Source organism: Drosophila hydei, unplaced genomic scaffold (assembly GCF_003285905.1).
Source record: "Drosophila hydei strain 15085-1641.00,03,60 unplaced genomic scaffold, DhydRS2 tig00000063-arrow-pilon, whole genome shotgun sequence".
NCBI classification, from domain to species: domain Eukaryota; kingdom Metazoa; phylum Arthropoda; class Insecta; order Diptera; family Drosophilidae; genus Drosophila; species Drosophila hydei.
In genome coordinates, this window is record NW_022045657.1 from 7,396,509 (window position 1) to 7,405,394 (window position 8,886).

At 39.3% G+C, this 8,886-nt stretch overlaps 1 protein-coding gene across 6 annotated transcripts; it reads left to right on the forward strand.

Annotated features, from left to right (window-relative positions):
• Positions 1 to 1,661: 1,661 nt before the first annotated feature.
• Positions 1,662 to 7,765, forward strand: LOC111595954 (torso-like protein). Of its 6 annotated transcripts, XM_023309971.2 has the most exons (4): positions 1,662 to 1,705; positions 1,820 to 2,047; positions 6,219 to 6,487; positions 6,816 to 7,765. In XM_023309971.2, the coding sequence occupies exons 3-4, from the start codon at positions 6,254 to 6,256 to the stop codon at positions 7,665 to 7,667; spliced, it is 1,086 nt and encodes a 361-aa protein (XP_023165739.1). In that variant the 5' UTR covers positions 1,662 to 1,705; positions 1,820 to 2,047; positions 6,219 to 6,253; the 3' UTR covers positions 7,668 to 7,765. The 6 variants fall into 6 exon arrangements, with proteins under 6 accessions (XP_023165739.1, XP_030078685.1, XP_023165697.1 ...); XM_030222825.1 differs by lacking the exons at positions 1,662 to 1,705; positions 1,820 to 2,047 and adding an exon at positions 2,842 to 3,020; XM_023309929.2 differs by lacking the exons at positions 1,662 to 1,705; positions 1,820 to 2,047 and adding an exon at positions 2,842 to 3,016.
• Positions 7,766 to 8,886: the final 1,121 nt, after the last annotated feature.

Consider the following 8,886-nt stretch of genomic DNA (forward strand, 5'->3'; position numbering starts at 1 on the left):
GTCAAGCGAAATGCGAACACTTTAAGTCTAACATCTAGAATAAAACCAAAAACAAAAAAAATAAGTATAGAAAAAAATACAAAAAGCGTATAGCAAAAATGAATATCAAAGCAAAACGTTTAAATTTATAATCATACAGCACGTTTGGCAGCAATCAGCAATGCAACCCATTTTAATACCTTTCCCATTTGAGCCGGAGCTTACTTTGAGAACCACTAGCCTCCATTCAATCCACCCTATAGTTAATATATGCCGCTACCGACAAGAACTACATGAATAATTCTATGGTTTCAAGATGGTTGAACAATTTAAGCATATACTCAATATGCACAATGCTGGTCTATTAATTTTACGTTCCGAGTGTCACAGCTGACGAGAGGCAGAGAACAGAGATGATCGAGCGGATATGAGAGATGAGAGATTAGAGGTCAGAGATCCGAGAGAAATGAGCAGGCAGGCTGAGAGGAAATGCAAATCATAGATGTATTCCCAAACGAAATGAATCAGAAGAACCTACCCAAAAACAAAAAACATAACTACCTACTACCCATGACAAACGCAGCCGAGTGGCCAAATTAACTATGTAGTACTTATACCTAAATACCTAGAAAGTGTATGTATTGTATGTATATTTTGCAGCCCCCAGTTGGCTGGGTGTCTCACAGCACCAATGCTCAAATCAAAATCTTATATTTTACGATAATTGGTATGGTGTATGGAACGGGGCCCTTTCCGGCTAGAAGAGTATAACTATAACATTGTTTTTGTTTTCGATTATTATTATAATTTATTTATTAAAATATATGTATATTTTTTTCATAGCAAATGCGAGCAAATTGTAGCGATATATTAAGAATAATTTCACATTAAATTTAAATCAAAATTATTGTTGATATTGCGTAAATGATAAAGTGGTATGAGAATCGATACCAAAACATGCAACCCGAGTGAATTAGAATTTTTCTCTAATTTCCTGAGTTGACAAATAAATGGCAATGAAAGTATAATGATGCATTCATAAGGATAATATTGATACTTATGATCCCCAAAGTCAATATATAATGTGTATGTAAAAGGATTGACACTATTTGAGCTAATTGAGTGAATTGTTATTAAAATATTAATGAAATAAGATCGATATGTGCAAATAGTTGAGACGTTAGTAAATATCATTTAAAATAAATGATGAAGATTACATTATATACATAGTTTAAATGTGGGATAAAAATAAATAAAAATTGAAACGAAAATGGAATGCGAATTAAAAATTAATAAAAACCAAAAATGAAATAAATACTAAATCCCGAGTTTTTAATACTTTTTGATTCTAAATCAAAATATATCTATTTGTGTGTACCTATCTATGTATGTAATACGACAATTACATTGAACCAAAAAAAAAAATGTAGTCGCCAAATCTGCATGGTGTACTGACTGTCGTCTGTATGTGTGTAAATCAGAAAGTCAACCAGTTTTAATGCTGATTTTTTCGGAAATGGCCAAGTGAAGAAAAAAGAACTCCCCGCTCTTCTTGGAAGTTGGCCAGCTGAATTCAGTGAAATGCACTGAAGTTCGTGACAATTGAAGTCCGCTTGTCAGTCTGTTTGATGTTTCTAATTGAGAAATTTGAAAAACTTCAAATCGCGTCAGCTTGTTGTCAAAACAGCTCTTAATTTGGGTCAAATTGCTGTGCATATTTTTCAAGGTAATGCGAATTTGATACTTTCAGTTTTTTTTCGGATTTGGTTTTATTTTTTAAATTAAACTGGAGTGTGTTGACCGACCGCCTAGCAGACTGACAAAAAGTTTTTAATTTCAGCAACTGCTTCACAATTCTATTGAAGTATTGCTCAATTTTCAAAAGCTAAACTGCAATCAATTCCATATGCTCTGCGACCACAGCGACGGCGACGGCGACGGCGACTTGTTGGTCGGGCACAGGTCCAAGCTCCCAGTTCGAGGTTCGCAGTTCCCAGGTCTCGAGCAGTTTAGTATGCCAATGTGGAAGCGACAGACGTGATGGGAAATATTCATAAGCGGAAAAGCTGTGTGTGCACCTACATACATGCTTACATACATACTTACATACTTACATACATACATACATACATTCATACATAGGCAACAAAGATATTTAGACATTTGTGTCATGTGCTATTACCGTTTTTGCGCCCCACTGCGCGAGGCGAAGAGGGCGAGACAGGGGCAGGCAGGCGACTAGAACATCTGCCCAACAGTCATTGAACTGCAGCTGCAGCACAGTGGGCCAAACAAACTAAGCTATAGAAATTTCACTTTTGAATTGAATATAATGATATACAAATTAAGATGCGAGAAGTAAAAAAGAATTCAAATTAAATTAAATAATACTAAAATAAATTTTATTTAAAAAATGTAATATGTTTACTCTAATATAATATATATAGATATTATTTTGTATTGGTGAAAGTGTTCATAAATATTTTGAATATCAGTTTGACATAATTAAACTAGTTGTTTAATAACAAATATTCAGACTTAAATTTGGAAATACACTAAAAAGTAATATATTTGAAGCATACAATTTATTTTACTAAAAATTAGCTTCAAAAATATTTTTTATGTTACTATTTACCTTATACTATTATATGTTACATATTTTCTACTAACCTTATGCTTAATCTTTTCTATAATTGATCTTTACAAATGTGATATTAATAAGAAACCTTTCCCATAGCTAACGATTCTAGACCACTGTGCGCTGGAGCGTCGCCGCTCAGCTTATTCTCTCTGAAGCGATCGAGTTTTGGTAGCTGCTGACTTACTGGCTGGCTGGTTGACTTGCTGCTAGATTGGTGGCTGGTGGCTGGTGGCTGAGCAGCTCGGCAGCCAGTTTCAGTTTTGCTTCGAGTCTGCGCGGTTCAAGTTGTGTCCGTTGACACGGCTCGTTTTCGAGGTGTACTCGTAAGTGCTTGGAGAATCGATTCCGGCTTTTTAATTGCAATTGGAAGGCACGTGCATGTGTGAGTGCCAGACTGTGAGTGAGTGCGCCTCTGATGTATGAGTGTTTCCCTCTCTCTCTTCTCTCTCGGTGTGGGTAGCCGGAATTTATGTGTTGCTGAAACTTACACAAAAAAACAGTGCGCGCAAATATAACTATCAAAAAAAAGCTAAAGATACTCGACTTAATTGAAATTTGTCTGTAAAGGCAGGCAGCCGCTGACTGGCTTATCATTTTCCGGAAAGATCAGCGACGGCGCCTTTGGCCGTACGTTATTGTAGTATCTGTTGCGTTGCCTTCACAATTATGATCGCGCAGTGGGACTGACCTTTAAGATCAGCCGTATTTATGTATAGAATGCTATTTGAGTATTTAACGATGGCAAACGCGCCTTGTGCATTGGCCCCTGCTGTCAGTTAGCCGTGCGATAAGGCAAACCAGTAGCAAACAAGTCGTCGTCGTCGTCGTTGTCGAACGGCCAATCGGCTCGAGCTGCCTCCGTGTGCTCTGTGCTCCAGCTACATTTGTACAAAAGTCTAAGTCGAAATCTCTCTGGTAGCTGAGTGCGTGTCAAAGCTTATCGAAATACGAGTACGAGCACATATGTGTGTCTGTAAGAGTAGCTGCTTCTGCTGCCTAATGGTGTTTCGTGAATTCTTCTGTGCAGTCAAAAATGAAGATTGTAAAAAGCAAAAACGAATACAGCGGCTGCTTATGATCTAAGCTCTAATTATGTATGTATGTTAAACACTTGCCAAGGAAAATTGAGATGTGCTTAAATGTGTGTAAATACCTAGGTTGCATACAAGCAAACCTAAGACATACATAGCTATAAACTGCAGACCTTATGCGTGCCCTTCGCGCGGTCGCCTCCTCCTCGTCCCTCTCTCGTCACAGACATGGCCACAAAAGACCCCATAAATGCCGCGCATAAAGAATCTCCAATTGAGGGGCTGACTCGCTGTTGGCTGATGACTCCGTCTCGACGATCTGGTTAGCTGTCTGTCGGACAGAGTAGTCAAGCGTCAGAGTCGGACGCAATCGTCAACGCGCGCATTGAATTTTTGATTCATTTGAACGACTGCGTCCCGTCTTCGTCCGCATCTGCGAGTCTCCGTCTCTCGTCTTTCGGTTTCGGTTTCGGTTTCGGTATTGGTTGCGGCTCTGCTTTCGGTATGGCTTTTTGGTCATTTTGCACAAGGTTACGCGCATGCTGTCTTTGTATGCCTACCGCAGCATACTCAAAATATCATTATATCATAAATACAAGCGTGATAAATACTGCGAATTTACAATGCTTTTGACTCTTAAGCTCTCCTCAATGGCCAACGATAGACAGTAGTCAATACGGTGTCGCCAATCAAAAGAAAAACTTTACATTAGGGGTAGTCAGGCGTCGTTAGGTCGAAGTAAACAAATCTTTACATAGTTTAATCTTTTTTATAACCTCATTTAAACAACAATTAGTAAGAAATTAACAACCAACACGAAGCATGGAAACCTGTTCAAGTTCTAATTAATTATTTATTTAAAAATATTTGCCCAAAAGATTATTAGTATTATTGTTATTGTTATTGTTATTCGAAGAATACAAACTAAAACTATGGACTAACTCAAGTTCGAATCGAAGAAGATGAAATCTTAAATTTGCAAAACTATAATTTTGCTCTAGTAAACAAATTAAATAAAACCAGATCTACATTAGGTGTAGTCAAATCAAAATAAAGCAAATATGAATTCATAGATATAACGTATCCATTAAACTAATCTCGTTCCTTAATATTCACTTATTTTCTTTTCTTCATCCATTGTATATATCTAATAAGTGATCCAACCAGCTCGTTTGTGTTTTGTGTTCTGTATTAGGGATAGTCCTACATTTATATCTCGGCTAGTTGCTATAGGTAGTTTCAGCTCCAGTGTAAAGAGAACTACACCAAAATAAAAGCAAAATCATATTTGAAATCGTATCATTAAGCCGAGTTCATGGAGTTCTAATAGATCAAAATGATAAACGCACACAATGACAATACGATTAAGTGCAATTAAATGTATATACATATATACATATATTTTTAGTAGTTGGAATAATTGTAGTTTTATCTAACGTACAGAGATGCCAGCGAGGCCATGCTGAGATTAGCATTCGTTTTGTAACCATATTATAAATTCTGATGAATTTCAATATATATATATATATATATAAAAGTAAATAATACTCGTTAGATAATTCTGCTAAAGCAATAACAGTCGTGCTTCTCTTTCAATGATCAGTTTTGCAATCTGTTTGATGGGTTTATTTTAGGGTATTCTTGTGTTCGTATTACCTGGTGACGGGGGCACAGGTGCAACGACTGTGGTCTCCCCTATGTTTTATGGTTCGCTAACAAAGCTCACATTTTGACCGTCATCTTTGTCGGTCGCTTGGCAAATGTTGCGCCTCAGCGCGCTCAGGTGTGACTCATATAGACATGGCTAACACCCGATACCGCCGCCGAGTATTATGGCTAACCTTTTTATTTTGACCGGTTCAACACGTCTGCTGCGGTTGATATAGTCGTTGCTGCTACTACTGCCACTGCTGCTGCAGCTGTAGCTATTGATAACGTCGGTAATTCTAAGCTGCCTTTGACGAGTTTGCTCAACAAGTTGCATATTGTTGGCATTTGCCGATTTGGCTTCGGCTCAGCTGTGCCAGTTTTTATGATAGTTGTTGTTGCTGTTGTTGCTGCTGTTGCTGTCGTTCCTCGTCCCAGTCAAGAGATCGGCAAACACACAACCGGTTTAAAGTGGTGCACCATATCGTTATAAAACTGTACGAAGCATACAAAAAAGCCATCTTGAGGAAATAATTTGCATTTGAGGAACGACAACGACAGTAAAAAAGATCTCTGGCTGATCCAATTTGTATATCTCTACAGCTCTATGGTGTTCAAGTGTGTCTGTGTGTTGCGTGGCTAATTGCAGCGACAGCCACTTAAGTGGCTCATCTAGCTGCAGGCCTCACCTTGCCTCGGTTCAAGTTCAACTCAGCTACCGGTTCATGGCCAATTAGAGCTCGAAGCTCAAAAGAAGCTGCCCGACAGAGCCAGTGGCAGTGGGCATAAATTATCGACGTCATTCGTACAATACATTAGTAGAAGCGCAAATATCAAATGTATAAAGACTACAAACTAGTTAGCAAACGTAAACGTTAAGTTGTTATAATCGACCCGTTTACCGCTCTCCACATTTGCAGCCCCCGTTGCATGCCGACCAACAAACAGCTGAGCGATGAGCCCGAGCCTGTGCCCGCGGCGGGGCCTCTTCTGGCTTTGGCTGCTGACCCTGGGGCTCCTCGTACTGGCGGTCAGTGGCAGCCGCGAGTCCCAGTTGCGCATTGGCAAAGCCATTAACATCTTCCTACGATACGGCTATCTGGGCATATCGATGCGCGTGATACCCCTGAACGACAGTGCCGAAGGCGAGCGCTGGATATTCAAGGAACCAACTCGCAATATATATAAGGTGAGTGTTTGTTAAATTCCTGTAGCGTGTACAAATTAGTGCAAACTCAGTTAGACTTTTTATTGGTAGATCAAATATTGACCAAAACTTTGCTCGCTCGTCTGTCAGTGAAAATGTAAGACGCTTGTTAATGATTTCAATTTCATGTCATTCCAAGAACTGACAGAAGAAGAAGAGCAACCTGAAAAAAGACATTTATAAGCATTTTAAAAATAGTCCGTTGGCATTTCCGGAGTCGAAGATCAATTTGCATTTCGGTTAAAACATTCTTAGAAATGTATTTACGTATATCAAAATACTTATACGAGTATATGGCTTATCTTTTCAGAACATGAGTGAGCTGTCAGAGAGCCAGGAGTATACGGCGCCAGGCATATTCCATGGGGACTTCCACATGGAGTTCTGCGATAATCGCCGCCAACTGTTTCAGGCGTATTTCCGTGACTTTACCATTGAGCGTTTGGACAAGCCCTGGGAGGCCTTTACGGGCGGCTGGTTTCCAGATAATGCGGCCAAGAAGTTGGGCATCAACACGTCCTTCATAGTGGGCGACTACTCCTATGTGCTAGTCCGCGTCGTACGTTTCCGTGAGACGGGCAAACTTAACTCCGAGATTCCAATCAATCAGCCGCTGGAAGCGGATGTGCGAACTCGCGTCCAACAGCTGCAGGTCGGCAACCTGACATCGGCTGTGCGCTTTATGGAGTCCTTCGGCACGCACTACGTTAACTCCTACACGACGGGGAACTCGCTGTACCAGGTGTTCGTGTATAGTCGCAAGAACTACAAAATGATCAAGGAGCGTATCAAGAGCAAAGGCCTCAATGGCCTCTCCAAGCTCGATCTATACAACTATTTTGCGCCATGGTTCGCTGAGCACCTCGGCCAGATCCGTTCGGCCAGTGCCAATGCCACCGTCGAGCGCTGGGCTCGGCGCAAGCTGCAATACGAGTACTACGTGGTCAAGTATGTGACCCTGCTCAAGTTACATGGAAACAGTACGCTGTTGAGGTCGCTGGACAGTCTGCTGGGCAACGATGCCATCTTGCAGCTGGACTTGAAGGCAGTTAACGTTGTGTTCAGGGATCATCCGCAGAAGGAGAGCTGGTTCCACGAAGTGCTCGACAACAACATGAAACTGTGGGAGCTCAACCTGCCACTCAATCATCCAAGTCGATAGCCCGAATTGGACCAACGCTTAGTTACTTTAAAGTTCCTCAATGCATGTTGTGCACGAAGATGGCGCCGAAGGAGCTGCTGACGGCATGTATCCATGTGCAGCACATATATATATATATATATATATATATATATATATATATATATATATATATATATATATATATATATATATATATATATATATATATATACATACATATGTATATATATACATATGAGTACATAGTTGTAGTTAAGTTCTCTAGTGCGTAATTACTGTTCTGCCTGTGATAGCTTTTAGATAGTTTAATTAAACGCGCGCACCTGCGTCTTTAGCATGGTTCGCAGTTCAAAGTACTGCATTAATGCAGTAAACATTTTAAATATGGGAAATGACTTTTTCTGTTATATTGATAGTTAATCTTTAGAATGAAATATTTAATTTGAAACTTGTATTAAATAGTTCTTACCCAAACAGTTTTGGAGCAGTTGCTAAATAGTTTTGTGGTTTGAACCATCGCTGACAGTCTAAGTTGCTTTACAGCGTGTATTGGGCAATTCGAAGTAATTTGGAGTTTGAGTGTCATTGCACTGCTGCATTTAGTCAAAGTAAATTTTAGATACTTCAGTGGTTCAAGACTTCGATAATAGTTTGAGATGAATTGGGGTAAGGTGTCGCGTTAGTTTTCGAAATAAGGCGACCGCTTGAGAGCAGTTGCTGGACAACTGCAAAAGTTGTTCTCAGCCATTTCCAAACTGTAATATAAAAATAGTTTGTTTCAGAACCAAACGTAGATTCTCTCCACTTGCGCGTTAGGTTTGTGTCCTTAGTGATTCGAGACTTCGATAATAGCTTAAGATGATCTGGGGTATAAGTGTTTGATTATGTTTCGAAGTAAATGTACAGTTTGAAAGCAATTGAACCAAACATAGATTCTCTCCATCAGCTTAGAGGTTCGTGACTTCGATAATAGTTTGAGATTATTTTTCGAAGCAATTGGACAGCTCTCAGCCAACTGTTTCCAATCTGTAATATAAAATAGTATGTTACAGAACCAAATGTTGGGTCTCTTCACCTGTGCGTCGGGTAAGTGCCTTTGCTAAGTGTATCTCAATTCGAATTTCGAGAAAAAGAACTAGTTTCTTTATTAATAATTATCAATCATTATTATAGTTAATAAAAGCCTATTTACTTAATCAGCTTACAAGTGTATTTAAAATTTCTTAGTATTTGTCTG

Bases quoted from the DNA above. Each gene is read 5' to 3' on its own strand.
- LOC111595954 (XM_023309971.2), top strand. From the start codon at position 6,254: ATGAGCCCGAGCCTGTGCCCGCGGCGGGGCCTCTTCTGGCTTTGGCTG. The intron at 6,488-6,815 runs GTGAGTGTTTGT...TTATCTTTTCAG, and splicing joins CAACTCGCAATATATATAAG to AACATGAGTGAGCTGTCAGA.